We start from the raw sequence: 21,190 nt of genomic DNA, 5'->3' as shown, positions 1-21,190 counted from the left end.
GCGGCAACAGATGAGCTATCATCTCTGACTTTACATCTACAAGGTGGACTGACAAGGTAGGATTGTCTAATAGAGTGGACAGTGAGTGGACGCAGTGTTTAAAAACTCCAGCAGCACTGCTGTGTCTGATCCACTCAGAGCAGCGCAACACACACTAACACACCACCACCACGTCAGTGTTACTGCAGTGCTGAGAATGATCCACCACCCAAATAATACCTGCTCTGTGGTGGTCCTGTGGGGGTCCTGACCATTAAAGAACAGGGTAACAAAGTATGCAGAGAAACAGATTAACTACAGTCTGTAATTGTAGAACTACAAAGTCCTCCTATATGGTAAGTGGAGATGATGAGTGCAGATACAAGGAGGTGGTTTTAATGCTATGGCTGATGTCAGTGTATATGTATTTATATTAATATGCCCTGAATCTAACACAACTAACAATGATCAGAAAAGTGTGCTATATTACATTATATTTTGTCTGTAGTTGATTAATATCACTGTTTGTTATTAATGTCTTGTTTGGTCTGTAATTGAAACCTTAATTAAAAACGAAAGGTGTATCGTAAAGGCACAGCATTAGTGATCTCAAGTCTCACATCATCACTAATGGTCGAACCGGCTGGACACACATATAATGCATTAGTAGTGGTAGCATGTATAACGTCGCAGCGGGATCATTCTTCATCATTCTATAATGAACCCGATGACTGACTCAGAATGAAGAAAGCTATTATGAGCAGATGGCCACAGTGTGGTTATACATGCTTATAGCAATCTTACGATGCCATATGACCACTCCATAATGCATTGCTGCGAGTGGGGGGAGCTGTGACACTGTGTGGATGGTGGGCCACTCACCGCTGTACACATCATGTATCCGGTGCCGAAGTCGAAGCGACACTGTTCGTTCATGGAGTAGTGCAGGCCGGGCAGCTGGGGGAGCTCCTCCCACGTGTGCTCAAACGGGTCGTCCCGCAGACAGTCGTAGGAGCTGCACAGGCAGAGAAGAGTGAAGGTCTCAGAATTGTTATTATCAATACTGCATTATTGAGACCACAGTTTCATTATTTGACATTTATAATTCGCGATAATGATGAAACAAAGAAGAAATAACAAGAAGGTTGATTTATATTCCGCAAAGAAAAAAAAGTTGGGCACCCACTGGTCAAATGGCATGTTTTGCTGATTGTCTTAGTGAAAATAAGTACACAAATAGTTGAAAATCGCAGCTATCGGACCAAAACCTTGTATCTCCATTTTTGTCGTTTTTCAGTTTTTGACATAATTTGAAAATACCTACTGTCCTTTATGTTGTATATAAATTTCAAGATGAATGGACCAATAGAAATGAGTCAGAATTAATTGGAAAAATGTCTGTTTCCATTGACTTACATTAAAAGTAAAGTATGTTTTTTTATTCTCCTGTAAAGTTACATTTTGGAGATACAAGGTTTTGGTCCAGCAGCTGTGAAATGCTGCTGTTTGTAGACTGCATTGCATCGCAAAAGCCTTCAGGATGTCTACACTGGAAACTAGCTACATATTATGTTTGTGTAACAGATTTTAATGCAAAATCAGTAACTGGCCGCAGATTTAAAAAGAAACTGTTATTACTGGCTGCACAATGTCTAACAATGTCCATCTTATTTTTGTCAATATTCTCTTAAAAACAGAGTAAAAAATATATATATTTTGTAAAAATTCTCATCATCTCTTTTCTCCACCTTACGGATTATTTTCTCGTTATTCATTTTATGCTAATTTCTCCATGTTTTGACCGGAGAACTGGGGGTGGAATATCAGAATGATGCAGCGCAATGCGTGAAAATAGAAATAGGGCATTTGCCACAACTGGCAGAGTTTAAAGTATTTGTCCGTACCTGATAGACCCAACTGCTCATATCAGGTTCGGATATCATCTCAATAATGTGTTGAGCTCAGGTTGGGTTCCAGTTTCATGTTCAGGTTCTCACAGCCCACCTCCAAATTTCAACAGATTTTCCCCTGCTTTAGATTTTCTCTTTACTTTATTCTTCACTATATTCATATTCATTACCATTAATCCCAGCAACTCAGCACCAATACCCACGCTCTTATAAAATGGGACATTAACAGTGAATTGACTCTGGAGAAGACAGTTTATTGCAGTCAACAGTATTGATTTGATTGGCCAAAATATTTTTAAATGTTCAATATGTACTATGTGCAGAAACAAGTGAAGCTTAACATCTTCTTATAGCGTGTTATGTTATATTGTTTAAATTTTATTTATCCATGCTCTATTGACAATAGGTAATTGGACTACACAGTAATTGCACTTTGCATGATGATGGGTCGGTTCGGGTCAGTTTCAGACAGAGGTTTGTTATACTCAGATTCAAAATGTGATGATGTGGTTCAAGATGGGCCAGGTTCAGAAAAAAATGTCACATTCAAGTCAGGTTCTGCTGTGATCCTACAATGCTATGTATTGAGTCAAGTCATGCTTCGACAGAAATTTCTATGGCTAGATTCAAACAAAACTCTGAGGCCCAAATAAAGCTCAGCAAACACTTGTGGCTGGTGTAAACAGCTTCACTGATTACAGTGGGAGAATTGTGGTTTTGTCATTGTTTGCTCACTTGCATCACTTGCGGTTAGGACAAGATTCATTATAGTTGTTTTCTTAGGACAAGATTTGTTATAGTTCTTGTAATTAAACCCTTGAATTAAATTACTACTTAAACAATTTGCTTCTGATAAAAGCATTACGTAAACATCAGTATCAAAGAATGACACTTAATGGTCTACTTCACAAATAAACAAATTTAAAACTACCAAAATCACCCATTTCAGGAGATCCCAATGGTTTTGTGTGAGCTGGTTGTTTACTTGTATGTTACTGTGAAACACAGCAATAGTAAATATACCAAATACTTCTAAAAGCATCCAAAACAACTTTCAGCTTGAGGATAATACATGATAACACCCACTTTTACTTAAAAATAACTTAAAAAGAATTTAAAGAGAAATAACAGCTAAATAATAGACACCAACAGAACTGCAAAGAATGCTGCATAACTCCACTTTCTCTACTAATGAACATGAAAAAGGAAGAAATTGTCAAACACCCTTTATGTATTTACTTTGGTTTGACTGTTCACCATCTATTACATTTTCTTTACTCAGTTCAATTAATGAATTTCAACTTTGGGGTTTACAGCGAGCCAGAAACCTTGTGAGGTCTGAACCAACTGTGGTGGTGAATAATAGCAAACTGTAGCTTATGTAAGTGTTAATGTGCAGTAAGTTGCAGAGCATGCATGTCTGTTTAAGTGCTTGTGTTTGTCTCCCTCGCTGTAAGTAGCAGTCTAGCCCCTCTCGGCTGCAGACGGAGCAGCGTGCGTGCCTGTGTGTGTGTGGCCGTGTTTCTTCTGGGGACCAAATGTTCCCAGTATGATGAGAAACATTCCAAATAAAAACAGGAAAATTGTTGAAGGGAGGACAGTTGGCTGGTCCCCATTTGACTGTTTTTAATACCAAAACTGGAGATTTTATTAGTTAGAAATAGGAAAAGAGGCCAAAACTGACCTTCAGGTTGCTAAGGTTAGGATTGGCTCAGGTGGAGCACTGCAGCACACACATGTGCATTACAAACAGAGACAATATACTGAATGTAAGGCTACGTAACAGGATTCAGTGATGATGCATATCGCTATTGTCGGAACAAAACCTCATATCTCCAAAATGGTAACTTTACAGGAGAAGCAATAAACTACTTGACTTTTAATGTAAGTCAATGGAACCGGAATGTTTTTCATGTCATTTCTTTTGGTCAGTTCATCATGGAACTTGCACATAATGTACGGGAAAACAGGCATTTTCTAATTATGTCAAAAACTAAAAAATGATAAAAATGGACATACAAGGTTTTGTTCCAACAAATTATTATTATTATATTATGTGTGTGTGTGTGTGTGTGTGTGTGTGTGTGTACTGCATAATGTATGACATTATTATGTCTCGACATCCTATTGTATTAAGTGTGTGGGTGCGCGCAAGTGAAGGTAACTCACTGTAAGTAGCGTCCGAGCTCCTGCTGACTGCAGCGTGACCAGTGAAAGCGGTGGAAGGCAGCCTGCACCAGCGGAGCCATGATACTGCCCATCTGCACCTCATCACCACAACGATTCCCCTGACCATCATGCTCCATCCCCAACCTATAACACACACACACACACACACACACACATGCTAGGAACATGTGGACCATTACTGTTACTAAAGCAGAGAGTAGAAAAGAAACAGGGACAAAAATTAACAGTACCAAAGTCACTTCTATTTAAAAGTAAAGCCTTTATTTCAACATGTGATTAATCACCAAATAACATTATTATTTTGTTGTTTCCAAACCTAAAATGTAACTGACTCATTTGCCTGTATTGTTAATTCAATAGAGCTAATATACCCCCAGTACGCTACATCAGAAAAGCACGAGTGGGGAAATCTGTTTATAACAAACCAAAATGAAAAATGTTTTATGCTTTAATTCTCTGAAAAAAGGATAACAAACTGCGTTTTCACTCCTCTGTGTTCTTGGTTTCAATTATGTTCTGTGAAAAATATTTTTCTTTAGGGTTCCCTGCACCGTTGCCAATCCCTGATGAAAACAGAGAGCCGCTGTCTGGAAGCTGGCCAAGGGTAATGCACTCCTCACAATATGTACCTCACAATGTACCCCTGAGACGCAGTAATACATTACTGCACACGCTGTATTTATAGCATTGATATGAAATTAAGGAACATGTTCACAAAGCCAATATACACACAGATACTCACACATGGCCGGTCTCATGGGCCACTACGAAGGCAGAGGAGAATCCATCCTCATGGTTCAGAGTGCAGCTTCTCACCGGGTGGCACATGCCCGTCACAGGAGCGTAACCTAGAAGCGAACAGGACCACTTGGCTTAGCTCAGGGGTTTTTTGATATGTTTGCTCACACCCAAACACAGACTCCAGTCCATACAGTCTATACATGGAAACTAAGCTGCAAGAGCAGCCTATTTTGCACTCATCATGGATGTGAGGTCACTACAATGAGCCAAGTATTGTTTAAGGCCCATGTTACTGTTGAAGTAATGCACAGTCTGTGCTTTTCCTGCCTGTCAGAAAGCAAATGAACGATTGTAGCATTTGAAAGGAGTGACTTAAGTGCATTTTACGTCGTTCTTAAAGGCCCATTTCCTGGAAAGCCAAATTTACCTTGCTGTTTTTAGAATTAAAGCGATTGATGCAGTATAGAAACACCGTGAAGTTCACTGACCAGTCCATCCAGTCCACATATAGAGAGTAAGCTGCTAACCAGCCCATTTTAATTCATTATTTTCTGATGTCATGATGTCATGAATCACGATCGGTCAATTAGCCAGTCAGAACAGAAGTCATTGACAGCCTGTTTACTTCTGATAGCACACTAATAAACCTCCATAGAGAGGCACTGACCAATAGGATTGGACACTGTGGACTAAGTGTCAGCTAGAGGGGTATAAAACCCCCCAGCATTGGACTGTGGAGCAGTTGAACTGCATTCTCTGGAGTAATGGAGCTCCATCCAGTACCTTTGGGATGAGTTTGGGTGATCCAGAACTGACCATCCAACATCAGTACCTGACCTCACTAATGCTCTTGTGACTAAATGCCATCAAATCCTCACAGCAATGTTCCATCATCTAGTAAAGCCTAGTCATCTAGTGTAAAGCCTTCCCAGAAGAGTAGAGGCTGTTACTACAGTAAAGGGAGGACAAACTCCCTATAATACCGCACATTTCAGAAGAACTGTTGGATGAGGACGAGTCTACAGACTATTAGACATACAGTATAGAGCTTGGCTCCTGTCATGGTGTTAATGTCATCTGTGTCTGTAGTGTTTCTGTTGGTTTTACAGTTGAATTCAGAGCCACAGTGTCCACTGAGAGAGGACAGAGGTTGTAGAGTTGGCCTATGTCTGTTCTGTGTGTTGTACCCTGCATTCCTGTGGGTCCAAACTCCTGGCGGGTGAGGAAGATGGCATGGTCGTGGTATTCCTTGTCGTTGGTGTCCTTCCTCTGCTGCTCGAACGCCCAGCGGCACACGTTCTCCAGACTCTGAGACGGGTTCCCCAACTCAATCAGGCTCACAGACTGCAATCAGACCACACAGAATGCATACTGCTTTGAGAAAAAATGACATAATTACCCCTCCTTATCCTAAAAGTACATGGTCAGCCATGGCGTGCTTTCTGTCTGAAGTGTGCTTCTTTAGTTTTCATGCTGAGGACGACACATTCTGATTAACAACACTTTCATGGAAAAACGTGTGCCAGTAAAATACAGTTTAAGGGCTGCAGATGTGAATGACGCATAGCCAGAACATCAGCAGTAAAGCTACGACAGTAATGTATTGGGATTTGAGAGTGAAAAAACTTAGTGTGTAAAATCCATTGGAAAAGTCTGTACACTCACCCAGCTACTAAGACTCTAAAGGAGACTCAACACGTCCTTCACAATTACATCAACCACACATTGCACTACATTATCCTACATAATGGGGCCTAAGAGACACAACTGAAGCTCAATAAAACAGCTGTGCAAAATCTGGAGGAATATGAACTACTTGAGTCTGAACCAAAAAAAAAAACAAACAAACAAAAAATACCCAAAAAATCATAGTTTTATCAGGATCTATGTTGCTCTGTGACTGCAAAACCCAGCAGCACTTAAGACCTTCAGCAAGAAACGTTTAAAGAAGACCAAGCACTACAACTTCATCAACAACATCTTTGAAGGCTATAATCAGATCCAACATAATAAATATGATTTGTTTTATGGCAAAGCGATAACTGCCAAAAAAACATTACTCTCCACTCTTCAAGCTGAGTTTAGAGACTTCTGTCTCTTTGGACAGACTGAGATCTGGCTCTTCTTCCGTTTTCATCTCAAATTCTAGACATTACTTTTGTAAACTTGTCTGAAGCGTGGCTCGAGCTGCTGTTCCCGGCTGGTAAGAGCGTCTAAAAGGCATGAACGTAAAACATCAGGCAGGAATGTCTTCCACTTCTGCTATGACGTGTCCATGAGAGCACCAGAAACAGGAGATCCTTTCCAGATGCGTGTCCTGAAACTGCCCCTTTCTCCCTTTCTACTTTCCACTGAGTTCATGAACCTGGAGCGCGAACAAAGATGCAGTGATGTCTACCAGCCAGTAGAGGGAGACTTTGCTGTGTCGCTGAGTTGTGAGGAGGAAGCCAGCAGAAGCGGGGAAAGCAGAGCTGACCAATCTGTCCTGCTAAACATCACTCAGAGATAAACAGGTTCTCATCGCTTGCTAGAAAAGCACAGGACTATTGGCTTATTTAATAGTTCAATGCTAAAGAGGAGGTCTTGCAGTGTGTCACTGTGTCTGCCATACAAACATACACTTAGTGAGAATTAATGAAAGATAATAAATGATGGGGATCTTCTCTCACTGATCCTGAAGACATATTCATTCGCAGTGCTGAGCAGCTGGTTGGTGGCCTTCTCCATTATGGGGTAAAACATAAAGCATGCCTCTTATAGGAATAGTCTAGTAAATGTTCCCTTTACCCCGAATGTAGTCAGTAGACAAAGGTAAGAACGTAATGCAGGGCTGGAAAAATGTACACACAGCTAAAAACAGCAGCAGGAACAGCCATGTTTAAGTCTTTTGTCCATCTTCAGGTAAGTAAGTAAGTATAAGAATATCTTTGGAATTTAATCTATGCTGAGATTAACATTAAAAGCAATAAAATGAAATAAATCAGCTGAAGCCAAAGAAATACAGGTAACACTTTTGGTAACACTTTCTATGAATGTCACCTTTGTAAGCATCTATAAACACATTCATAACATGTTGTAATGCATTCGTAAGACATTATAAACATAGTTATAAATGTTTATAAAAAATGCATTATACGTTATAGCCATGTTTATTATGCATTATGAATTGTTAACATAATGCATTATAAGCACTGATCATAACAAGTTATAAGAGCTCATAAGTCGTATTTGTCCGCTCTAAGTAAAGTGAAGCATACTGTACTAAAGCCTGCTGCAGTGTTAAGAGTGATTCTTCAAGTTGAAGTATTTACTGAAGGATTTACTGAAACACTAAAACATACACAATAAAGCTCATTACAGGCTTCAAATGTCAGAGTTTAAACTAGTGCTGCCATCAGTGCTTTACCCAATGTGGGAAAGTCAATGTACACCACCATTATTATATTAACAATTCATAATGTATAATAAACATGGCTATTCTTATAAATATTTATAACCATGTTTAGAATGCCTTATGAATACATTATAACATGTTATAAATGTGTTTATAGATGCTTACAAAGGTGACATTCATAGAAAGTGTTACCACACTTTCTTTTACAGTCCCTTAAGTTCAAGGTATTAACAACTTAAGTGTTAGGTACCAACTCCAAAGCACTGGATCATTATTTAGGTAACATGATGATAGGTTCCAAGACAGTTTAACTAAATTGCACTGAAATGACCAACAGTTTTGAGATTAAGAATAAGAGAGTCTATAATCTACAAAGTGCTGTGTAGTTATTTTGGTAGACAGTCTAAAGCCGGGCCTACACCAGACAACATTTAAAATCCTGCACTCTCAGAAAAAACGTGCTAAACTGTCACTGGGGCAGTACCTCTCATGTCAGTGGGGTGGCACCCGCAAGAGTACATCAGTATCTTTAGTCAGGGCACATAACTGTACCATAATCCACTGAAATGATATTTTCTAAGTTGTACTGACTCCACACACCCCGTCTCGCCTCCAGGCTTTTTATTTCACTGTTCTGTTTTAAAACATTAGGTTATTAGAAGATACATGTATTTATCCACTGAGAAAAAAAAAACTTATATAAGGTTCACAAATGGACCTTAAAACCACTGTTGTACCTTTAAGGGTACATTTACGATTTTTGTACCATGATGTACAAAAAACGTACCTGCACAGAACCTTTATTTATAACTGTAAGAGGTCTCAAAAATAGAAAGCATCACATTTAACGCCCGTCTTTAACAGAATTTCCTGTCATTTTTGTGGTGCAGAAGGGCAGACTAGACACTAAGGCAAAAAAGGGGGTACAACACACATATCAGCCTACTTAAGTTTTTATGCACACACAAGAAGCGTAGTGAAAATGCAAACTAGGGATGAACATGGGGTTCAAACGCAGATATCACAGTCAGAACTGGAGAAATATTTTACTATGAACTGGCTACTGACTTTAAATAGTAGAGAGAGAGATTATTGGCCTGAACTCAACGATCAGCCCCTTTGCACCATTAGAAATGAAGATGCTGTGCAGATACATTTTTCATTCACCAAGGTACAAACAATGTAAATGTTCCCTCAAAGGCACAGCAGTGGTTTTAAGGTCTGATTGTGGATGAAAATATGTTTTTCCTGGTGAAAAGTACGTATTTGTACCTTTTAAAAAAGAGCAATAAAATAAAAAGCCTGGAGACGAGACGGGGTGTGTGGAGTCAGTACAACTTAGAAAATATGATTTCAATGGATTATGGTACAGTTATGTTCCCTGACTAAAGGTACTGAGATGTACCCTTGAGAGTGCCACCCCAGTGACAAGAGGGGTACAGCCCCAGGGACAGTTCTGTACCTTTTTTGAGTGTGTGTCTCTGTGGTCCTTGGTGGAGTGCACGCGTGTCTCTCTTCACCTTTTTTCTCCACACTTCAGGCTCTTTCATTGGCTTTTGTCTGAATCATTGTTTAGTTACATCACTGACCATCTCACATTATGGGACCTGTGAACATTTTGAGTCTCTGTCAAACATGTTGAAAAGATAAGGGCCTCTGATTACTTTCAAGCTCGATCAGAGGGTTAAAGACTGACTCGTTTCCTTTCTCACATTACCAGATCATCCCCTCCATCACTTCCGATCAAGATCCTGACCTGGAAAATTGCTTCAGATTGTGAAAATTTGTCAGAAGGGGCACATCAAGGTCAAATTCAGGCTGAAAACCAGGCCCAGTTTGATAAATCACACAGGAATGACTAATAGTTTGAAAGTTTAGATTGAAAGACAATAAAAAAAACAGAACATTTTATTTTTTACCTTTTACCTTTTTTGTAAATATATGCTCAATCCAAATTTGATGCCTGGCAACACATTCCAAAAAAGTTGGGACAGGAGTATGTTTACCACTGTGTTACATCACCTTTTCTTTTAACAACACTTAATAATCATTTGGAGACTGAAGACAAAAACTAAACTAATTTTGAAAGCTTGATTTTTTGCCATAGGTCTGATATAAAAGTCTTCAGCTGTGAAACCGTATGGATCCTTCATTGCACCTTTTCAATGGAAAACAGTTCTGGACTGCATGCAGGCCAATCTAGCAAAACACACTCGGATTACGCAGCCATGTCATCCTCACTTTTCCTCGCTTTCCCGGTTGCTCCTTTTTTATGCAAGCATGATTACTTCATCTGTTTAGGATGTTTTTTGAACATTTCACAATGTTCCTAGTCTTAAATTCCCCAAGCTTTTTTGGAACATGTCGTAGGTATTAATTTCAGAATGAAAACAATGATGTTGATCAGGTAAAATGTTACATACTAATCTAAAACAGCAGTTTAATGGGTGCATTACATTACAGCCAAACATTTTACACAACCGCATCAATCATAACAATGCAAGTGCAACTTATGTAATCACCTTTTAAAAGTTCACTGTTTTGAATGATATACAATCAATTCGTTGCAGGAAAATTTATAAAATGATTATGATATAATTTTAATATTCTAAAGATTTCAAAGAATATGTTGGAAGCTGTTAAAATAAAGACATTTTCAATTTTTAATGCTACACAGATCTGTAGAAGAATGACTGAGAAAGGTGTTTATTATCAAGAATGAATGTCTAACAAAATTAAATATGAGGTCTTTAACTACCTCTTACTGTCTCTGTATCTCTGCTAGTCTACTGTCTGTTAAATATGCGCGCTCTCCTCTGCTCACTGACTCGTTGTAGGGTGTGTCAAATCTCTCTCTCTCTCTCTCTCTCTCTCTCTCTCTCTCTCTCTCTCTCTCTGTCTCTCTCCTCCTCTCTTTCTAGATGTGCAGGAGAAGCCGCGATGCTGAAAACTTGTTGGAGGTGTGTGGGGTCACTCAGTTGATCAGTGTGTGCCGCTGCCGGCGGCAACGGTTGCCACAGTAATTGGGGATGATGGACAACCTGCTGGCAAGGCAGGCTAGGCTGCATGTTGATTGGGGCTGAGGCAGCGAGGGACGAGAGGGGGTGTGGACAGGAGAGAGAGAAAGAGAGAGAGAGAGAGAGAAGAGAAAGATATATGTAACTGGGTGTGCCATTAGAATAAGAAAAATTGGACTGAGAGAGAGAGTTAAAAACAGTGAAATAGTGAGAGAGAGAGAGAGAGAGAGAGAGAGAGAGAGAGAGAGAGAGAGAGAAAGAAAGAACAAGAACATGACTGAAAAGGACAGAGAAGGGGGATGAGAGAAAATGAGAGAATAGAGAGAGAAAGAGAGATAGAGAGAATGCCAGAGAGAGAGAGAGAGAGGGAGAGAGAGAGAGAGAGAGAGAGAGGGAGAGAGAGAGAGAGAGAGACAGTGAGAACAGAGAGCTAGACAAATCGAGAGAGAGAGATTTGGCTGGTAGGTAAATGTGGGACAGTTTGTGTTATTCTGTTTAATCCAGACATGGCCAGAGGGACGCTCGCTCCAAATCAGTCCAGGAGACGCCATCTGCCCCAGCTCTCCGCTGACCCGTCCACTCCCGAACAATCACCACAACTCCACAACAATCACTGCTGAGGCTGAGGAAAGTATCCCATCAAATGTCTGGCACTGCAGGATGGCCACATGAGGGTAAACTGTCTGAGGCAGTGAGAGTTTACAGCAAGACAAGCTCACGCTGAGATCACTATCATGTCGATTCAGTCATCTCTGTTTACTTTTATGAGCAGCCCAATGTAAGAAAGCAGACTATAGTACTACTGTGAAAAATGTGAGGGCTTCAAAAACCTGGGTCATTTTAAAACGGTGCAAAAATACCAGGACCTCATCCAAATGAAACCAGCAAATGACTCTGCCAGTGCATCCAGCAACTTTATGAAGGAGGAGACTGGTCACTGGTTGAATTATGAATGGGAAAGCTCGTAACGCTCAACATGGTGTCTGTTTGTGGACAAAGTGCTGTCCATTAAAAAAAGAACCATTCAGTTTGCTGGTCACACCACTATTAGGGAAAATCCCCCTCGTTGTTGAGATCTGCACAAGCACAGTAGCCAGTAGCAGTTTTTGTGCATTACTGAGAAAAACCACTGCAAAATATTTATCAGGTTTTGTCAGATTTTATTAGTGACCTTACAAAACAGCAGTTTGACCTTTTGAGTATTTTCGTCTCTTCTCTTTCAAAGAAACAGGAGCCTGGTCTTGGATGAGTGAAAATAAGGGTGGCATTGCAAAGATAACCACAGAGTGAACAGACTTTCCTAGAAGGACTTCAGGGCATCAGATAGTCCTCAGACTAAATACAAGAAGATCTATTGCACTGCTTGTGTATAGAAAGCATGATAATGAGATCATGATATGACCATTATTATATATTATATTATATATTATATTATTATCAATTATAAAGGTAAGAATCTGGGCCATGTAATCGGATATCAGCAATGACTGACAGCGATGATGATGCTTCAGGAGCTTTAAGAGAACTGATAGAGAATTAAGGAAAACTGGAAAAAAAGCTTTAAAAAGCTTAATAAATAACATTAATATGTATAAGTAATGATGTTTTTTTGCTTTTACTGCAAAAATACTTTTATTGCAAAAACAACGGATTACAATGGAGCATTAAAAACCACTATGGTACATTTTCCACTGCCTCTGCTGGGGGGTTCCCAGAGTGCAATAGTCTTCTAGACATTTTCCATCCTAAGTGTCTCAGTGGTTCAAATGAGTTGTAAAATGATGAAAATATACTACCTCAGGGCTTCCCGCAGGCATCTGTAGCTAAATTCCAAAGTTTTATATTTATGTATTTTTTTTCCCTGATAAAATATAACGTGGTTTGGAACTTATGAGTAGCACATTCATTGTAAAAAATAATCCTGATATTTCAACAGCAAAATATTGTGCTAATGGTTTTTAATGTTGCCCAGGACTAGCTCTAAAAGTGCTTCTATTCTTAAAATAGTAATTTAAGTTCTATATTTTATTGTTGTTACAATCTTTCAATGCTGACAATTTAAGGATTTTCCAAAGTTGTATAAGACTGGTGAAAATGCAGGAATATGGGTGGAATACTGATGGAGTATCACTGGAATTTTGATGGAATACAAGAGGAGTATCACTGGAATACTGGTGAAGTATCACTGGAAAATTAGAGAAATACAAGTGGAGTATCAATGGAATATTTGTGGAATACAGTGAAAGTATCATTGGAATATTGGTGGAATACACATTGGAATATTGGTGGAACACACGTGGCGTATCATTGGAATATTGGTGGAAAATCACTGGAATGCTGATGAAGTGGTAAAGTACCACTAGAATACTTGTGGAATACAGGTGGAGAATAACTGGAACATTGGTGGAATATTGATGCAGCATCACTGGAATACTGGTGGCATGTCAGTGTATTATACGCCTGATATCAGACAAAAATTCAGGAAGTATCAGTGAAGCTTTGCTGGAATATTTAAGCAGTATGGCTTTAATGTCAGTGGATGGAATATTGGTGAAATATACATGGAGTATCGATGCGTCATCATTTTGAAAACTCAAAACTCTGTTGCTTAGACGTTTCATTCCAGACCACTGTGACAAGCTGTGCTGTTTGAAAGGTGCTGTCAATGTAGGAGTTACAGGTCAAGAGAAAAGTGCCTGATCTTTTCCACAAAACAAACCAGATTCTCTTAAACACCAGCAGCACACACAGCCATTCAGCAGGAGCGGCCATTTAAGGTGCAGCTAGTCGACTGCAAAATTAAGCTGAGAGAATGATGGATTACATGAAAAATGAAGATGTCAGAATATGTAACTGAGAGGAAATGGTCATTTGTTACTACCGAGATATATTTCCTGGTTTAAAAATTCAACTAGAGTAAAAGGGAACGCGGCTGAATGAGCAACCTTCACTCGTCCACAGACTCGAAGAAATAGGATAATGAAAACTTGAAACTGTTCTTTTATCACAAATGCAGTTAATCAGCCAAGATATGTTTAGTAGATATGTTAGTTTGCCCTTTAAGCTGCGAGTCTGCAAAATGGACAAACATATGCCGCATAGCAGTAAAATCATCTTGAAGACTGGATTGTGTGTGTTTGTTGTCTATTTTTATGCCATATGAGGTCAGAAACCACAAGTCCTTAAAGAAGTAGTTTGGTGAAGAATCTAATGTACACAGTTTTCCACTTATGAGATGTAGTTGATCAGCCATGACATGTTTGATGTCTAAATTTTGCTTACTTACTTTAGGGATGGAGTCATGAGGCTAATGTCACTAAAGAACACCAGAAGTCAACAGACACCCAAATCACTTCCCGAAAACGTCCCTCGACCCACTCAAACAGCATCCATGTCCTCATTAAGGTCTTGCAGACTTGTCGATGTGGTTTAGGGCAGGGTTTCTCAACCAGTGGGCCATGAAGCACCCTGTAGTGGTCCGCAGGGCCTGTACTAAGTGGGAGGTAATAGTTCGTAGTGGGTTGGTAACGTCACTTTAGGTCATAAAAGTGGAAAAAAAAAGATTAACTAAATAATTGAGAATCAAAAAATCGAACGTTATCAAATTATAATCAAAACACGCAGAAAAATCAAAACATTGCAGAAGACAGCTAAATAAACGTCATCAGTTTCAGACAACGCAGCTGCAGGTGCAATGCAGACAGTTATCAAGGCAGAGTTGGAGAAGTTTCTCAGGTTGCATTTACACTTGCCTTGTTTGGTGTGAACCCGTCAGATTTTTTATTAGTTTGCTTCGTTTTGACATCTGTAACACTCCATCTGTACTCAACTCTGTAACAGACAGCTGAACCTGGTCTGGCAAAAACCCACGAGCCTCGGCCTGCTTCCAAGCGAACCCTGGTTCAGTTTGCTGCTGGTGGGAATGCATTCTATAATGAAACCAGGGAATTCATCAACAGAGCTTGCTTTCCTCTTCTTCTAGAAGCGTGTCGGTGCTGTACTGTCAGCATAATCTGCCTGTTTTAATGTTTGTCTCTTCACAGACTTTCATTTGCTCTCGTATTGTTTCTGCAGCACATGCTGCTGTAAAATGAAATAATGGTGAGGAGATGTGTTTGATTTTGGCTCATGGATCAGAACATATTTTTGGACCTGAGTGGTTAAAATCAAACTAATAAACCTATTCTAAAGAAGCAGATATCCAGGTTTACTATTATTGTTGTTGATTGTGGCTACACTAATCCAAAAGCCTGGTGAGTGGAGTGAGGTTTGGCTTTTTCAAATGAATCACAAAAGCCCTCAAAACTAAGACGTCTCAAACAGTTTCTCTTGTGGGAAAGCCAGTGGAGTATTTTTGATGAAAATGCAATAGACTGCAGCTCCAAACTGCAGACCAAGGCCCAATCCCATTTCACCCCTTGCCCCTATCACTTAGCCCTCTGTTTTGCGTGTTCACGTCTAGGTGTAGGGTGTTCTGATTGTTGTTGAGATAGAGGGGTAGGGTGAAGTGTTAGGGCTGCTTGGCTCTCCAAACGGAGGTTTTTTAGAGACACACTCCAAACAGTGTTATGAGAAAAAACGGGCAAGATGGCTCTGCAAGAGACCAAAAAAACCCACAAATGTGAGAATTTTTTCCATTAAAAAATTACGATAACCACTGTATTTCAATGTATTATTGTCCTTTTCTTTATAACAAGCATAAAAATCGCTATCAGTATGCTATTGTCTCAGTAGCTAGCCAGCTAAATTTCCTGTTCCACCTTAAATAGTCCAGCAGTACTGATGCCTGAATGTAACTACTGCTCCATTTAGGGTGGAACAGGAAAATCTGAACAAGAAGCTGACTAATAGCTGACCAGCTTCATATGACTGAAGAATTAGGAGTAAGTCATAAAAATAATTGCCGCATTCCCCCTCTTTGAAGGCATATTGTGTCTTAAAGTTAACAAAAGACCAGCAGTGAACTTTACCCTCCTCTGCTGTCACTGCAGACTGGCAGAGTCGCCTACAGAGCAGCGCTAGCAGCCTGTTAATGAAGTAATGTTCTTTTTTATTTGAAGGTCCAATTTCATAGGGAAGATTTCAACCACTACCCCTTGTATCTCAGTTCCAAGGGGCAAGGTGACACTCAAAAACAAGGAGTAAGTGTAAATATGAGAAATGGGATTGGGCCCAAATCTACCTTGCACATTTTTATTCTTTTTTTTTCCCTTTTTGAACATCATTGCACGTCTATCGATTTTTCACGTTATGTTTTTTAACATAACTAGAATTTTTTGTTTCTGTGACCCGAAATGGACGATTTAATCTTTTTCAGTCCCTGATTCTCAGCTTTTCGGTGTCAGCACTTAAGAAACAAAAACGAAAAGTATATTTAGAAAGTTGATTTCAGTTTTCCTGTGGGCTGCTATGCTTTGTAGTTATAAACAGGTGGGCTTTGGGGTGGAAAAAGGCTGAGAACCCCTGGTTTAGAACACAGTATAATGTATATACTGTGAGCTATAAAAATATACAAAATATCACAGTGTGGCATGATTTCTGTTGTTTCTGTACATAAATAACTATTAGTTGAATATAAGTTGAATTCACACTGAAGATGTTTAGAAAGAGAAACAGCAGAAATTCAGAGTCAGAGTCAGTCTCTGCGGAAGAGTCAGATTTGTGGGAAAGATTTGGGTGACTATTGACAGCACTGAACTATCTGAAGCTAACTTCAGACACCAAACATGTCTGGGCTGATCATCTGCAGTAAGTCGAATACTGTTTACGTGTGATTTTTGCCAAAGAACTTGACACAGTTTGAGGCAAGCATGACATAGTTTGGGTAACTGGTGCTATATAAGCATCTATTACTTTCCAGCTATATTAGCTCAAGTGCAAAATTAAAGAAGCAAACTTCAAACACCAAACATGTATAGATTGATCGACTACATTTGCGGGGAAAACTGTCCTTCCTTCTTGTGAACATGAAACTCAGTCAGCCTTAACTGTTGCTAACGCAGACGAGCATTTGTTCAGCTAAGTGCTCTGTTGTGGGCGTCAGGGAGCGCCGCTAAGGGCACGCCAAAGGTCAGACAAGCCTTTGAGGTCCATCGTGGCAGAGATGGGGTCGGCTAGCGTGTCACTCGATCCCACGGCAGCGCCTCGCCTCATCTCCTCTTACAGCGAGCAGGAAGGGAGGGAGATTTTACAGCTCTGTGTTTGTGAATGAGGGAGGGCCATCATTGATTGTTTATCTTGCATCTACTTCCCAGAATACTTTGCTGCGTCCCAGCGGGAAAGGGGGGGGGGTTTGAGGGGGGCATTCGGAAGCCAATTGCGTAACATCAGCATTCTGTGTGCTTTGGTGCTGAACTGTGAAGGTGTGCGACTTTGAAAACACTCCCATGAGAATGCCATGCTTTTAGTTCCCGCTTGCTCAGTCCGCCGGAATAACAAGCCCTAGGCCTTGGTGTGCGCCCAGCTGAAGGGGGTGGGAGTAGACGTACGAGCAGGCAGGGTGTGTGTGTGTGTGTGTGTAAGAGAGAGCGAAAAGATGAAGAAATAGAGAAACAGAGAATGCACCTGTGTATGACTGTTAACCAATGCAACACGTCAAACTATCATGAAATCAACCCCACCGATGGCTGATTCAGAGCACATAGGCAAACCATGCATCGTCTGAAGTGCATCCGACGAAAAGTGAAGCTGGGATTCGTTAGACTGGCATAATGTTGGTATTCTTTCTATTGTGCAAGTAGGCAAACAGGCAAGTAGCCTGCAGCAAGCAGCCTTCATCTCAACACTATGTCTCTCCATCACTCTGCAGGGAAAGCCTGAGCAGCAGTCTCAGATGTACCATTAGTAGCTGCAGAGAATACGAGCAGGAAAAGAACATACTCGCGCACGCACACACGCACACACACACACACACACACACACACACAGATGATTTACCTTTTTGGCGTCAACCAAGACAATCCGAACCAGAACCACGTTGATCCGTGCTCCAAGGGAACGGTCGTGGTAGATTTCATTCACCTGCAGAGAAATGAAACAGTCTTGCTTTAGATCCTAAGGGCAGTTATGTAGAGTTCTTACTGGACTATAGCATACACATATGAAAAAGGGTTCAGTAATGTTTTAGCACATGCAAATGCAGGTAACCCTACAGTGCTCATAAGGCTACATGACACCTACATAAGCCCATCATGACAACTGACAAAGACCATAGACGCAGTCCATCACTCAGCTGTCCTTCTACCCATAGATGCTACAGAAAAGCTCGCAATATCAACTCAGATCCCACACAACCCAGCCACTTCTTGTCCCACTTGCTGCCATCTAGGAAGAGATTTCAGAACTTTTGAGTCTGTTTCTACCCTCAAGCTGTTAAACTGGCCACACCCACAGCACCCACTAGCTCATAAATACAAACATTACTCCAACTATTTTGTAGCATCCCTGTATTGAATGCACTGCCTCTTAGGAACTCAGGAGGCGTGGCCATGCGAAGGGCCATGCAAGGAGTCTCCCATCAAAAAGGGATTTAAATTACCTTTTATTAATCCCACAACAGGGAAATTCACCTCCACATTTAATCCATCTGTGCAATGAAACACCCACATACATACTAATGCACACACACTAGGGGGCAGTAAGCACACTTGTCCAGAGCGGTGGGCAGCCCTATCCACAGTGCACAAGGAGCAGTTGGGGGTTAGGTGTCTTGCTCAAGGGCACTTTACTCATGTCCTGTCAGCTCAGGTGATCGAACCGGCGACCTTCCGGTCACGAGGCTCGTTCAAACTGCCCGACACACAATGGTTCAAACTGTCTGAAATACTTAACTCTAAACTGATGCCACAATACACATTGCACTTTAATTCCACTCTCTCTATTACTGTTACTGCAGACTGACTTCATATATACTTCTTATACACTTAAACAAACATTCACAACATTCTTTATCGACCACTTAAGTATAATCACTGGACCTACCTCTGAGAATGCCGCACACATTTTTGCAAATGTGCAAAATGTCTATGCAATAGGACACTTCTATGTCTGTCTCTGCACCTTCTGTATTTTTTGTCTATTGATTGGTTTTAGTACTTTGCTATCCCAGTACTAAATGTACACTCATGGCCTGGTGTTAATTTTTATGCACCAGAGAAGTAGCCCAGTGTATATGTATAATGACAATAGATTTGATTTGATTTGATTCAAATCAAATCTATTGTTGCCTCACAGCAAGAAGAGCCTGGGTTCGATTCCCCGGCCAGGCAACCAGGTCCCTTTCTATGTAGTTTGCATATTCTCCCCGTTTTCTCCCACAGTCTAAAGACATGGCGAATTGGAGATACTAAATTGCCCTTAGGTGTGAAGGTATGTGTGATTTTGTATGTCTTTGTGCCTTCCCTGCAGTGGACTGGACACCCTGTCCAGCACCCCACGTGACCCAGGAGGATAAGCGGCTTAGATTGTGTGTGTGTGTGTGTGTGTGTGTGAATCGAATAGACTTACATAAACATATATAAACATTAGTCAAATTAGCCACATTTGCAAACTTTGTTGACTTTGATGTCAATGTGACATAGCATCTATTTTAGGTGACACTGATCATTTCTGACATTTGGTTGTTCTGTGGTTAAACACTACACACTTTGTAGCTCAGTGCATATCACAGTGACATACTGGTAATATGACATAGCTTGCTACGTTAGGCTTGTTGATAAAGCAGATACTCTAGATAAAGTGAGTTTTGCCATTTACAAAAAATAAGCTATGCCACATCGCCAGCATTATGTCACTTCAATACACTAAGATGCAAAATCAGCCTATGTCTACTGATGTCAGCAGACTTTCATGCTAAGAAGTCTTAATCACACTGGTCACACCATGTGGCAACAGTTACTCATTCATAATGGTAGGTTGTGTTATGATGCATAAACTACAGTAGCAATTACTTTTGAGTAATTGAGCAGTGAGACACCAACTTGATTTAACGTTATGGAGGAGTAATATACACCTATACACATATAAACATAATTTCTACCCACCAGTTTAGTTTGCCTACATAATCTGGTTTAAACTGACTTGACCAGTAATTTAGTTGGCTAACTTAGAACTGAACCTCCGAACAAGTTTTGCCAATATTTTCTCACTATAATTTTGCACTGGCTGTCAACAGTAGCAAATCCAGTGTGTGCATGGACAGTATGCTATATATAAGTACCAAGTGCTTGAAACTAAAACTCTTCTCACCCAAAAACATATGTACTGCTATATTCACACTCATGTGTAGCATCCAGCTATCAGCAAAGACATGCAGGTGAGCTGGTTGACTATGAAAAATAACCCTTAATATTAAAACAAGAACACACAGTTTCTTTGCTGGGTGCTTTTTTGTTTTTTCTCAGGCACAGAGTAAACGTTTCTCACATCTGCAAACAGGTGTTGTCATACTGCAACTGCAGCAGCTACATACTACATACTTTATTAGCCCCTTTTTACTCTGTACTACAATGGTCAGGACCCCGCAGGACCACCACAGAGCAGGTTTTATGAGGGTAGTGGGTTATTCTCAGCACTGCAGTGACACTGGCATGTTAGTGTGTGTTGTGCTGGTGCAAGTGGATCAGTCACAACAGTGCTGCTGGGGTTTTTAAACACCTCAGTGTCACTGCTGGACTGAGAATAGTCCAAAATTAACAGACAGGTTTCAGCATCATATCACACAGACATTATGTCAGTCATGGACACGCCCACGTATCACAAATATAAAAGTTGCTCCTGGCCCAAAGATTACGAAAAAAGGCTCTAGTTCATTTCCCATGATCCTCCTGTTTGACTTCTCACCCTTAAACCTCAGCCCTCTTTACTTATTCAGTTGGCTGAGGGATGGCCCTGATGCACTGTGGGAAACGCGGTTCGCAGACACAGCGAAATGGAGGCAGACAAATTGGTATAGAAGTTCA

General features: G+C 40.4%; 1 protein-coding gene across 1 annotated transcript in view; it reads right to left on the bottom strand.

The window, feature by feature from the left end:
* LOC118807006 (A disintegrin and metalloproteinase with thrombospondin motifs 2-like) overlaps positions 1-21,190 on the bottom strand; it is a 273,404-nt gene that overhangs the window by 24,390 nt on the left and 227,824 nt on the right. The window contains exons 5-9 of the mRNA XM_036568771.1: positions 18,168-18,251; positions 6,008-6,164; positions 4,822-4,927; positions 4,059-4,202; positions 862-994 (exon numbers count right to left, since the gene is read on the bottom strand). Of these exons, the coding sequence (XP_036424664.1) occupies positions 862-994; positions 4,059-4,202; positions 4,822-4,927; positions 6,008-6,164; positions 18,168-18,251 (624 nt within the window). The remainder of the gene's footprint in view (positions 1-861; positions 995-4,058; positions 4,203-4,821; positions 4,928-6,007; positions 6,165-18,167; positions 18,252-21,190) is intronic.

This window comes from Colossoma macropomum, unplaced genomic scaffold, assembly GCF_904425465.1.
Source record: "Colossoma macropomum unplaced genomic scaffold, Colossoma_macropomum, whole genome shotgun sequence".
Lineage (NCBI taxonomy): Eukaryota > Metazoa > Chordata > Actinopteri > Characiformes > Serrasalmidae > Colossoma > Colossoma macropomum.
This window is presented reverse-complemented; position numbering and strand designations above follow the sequence as displayed.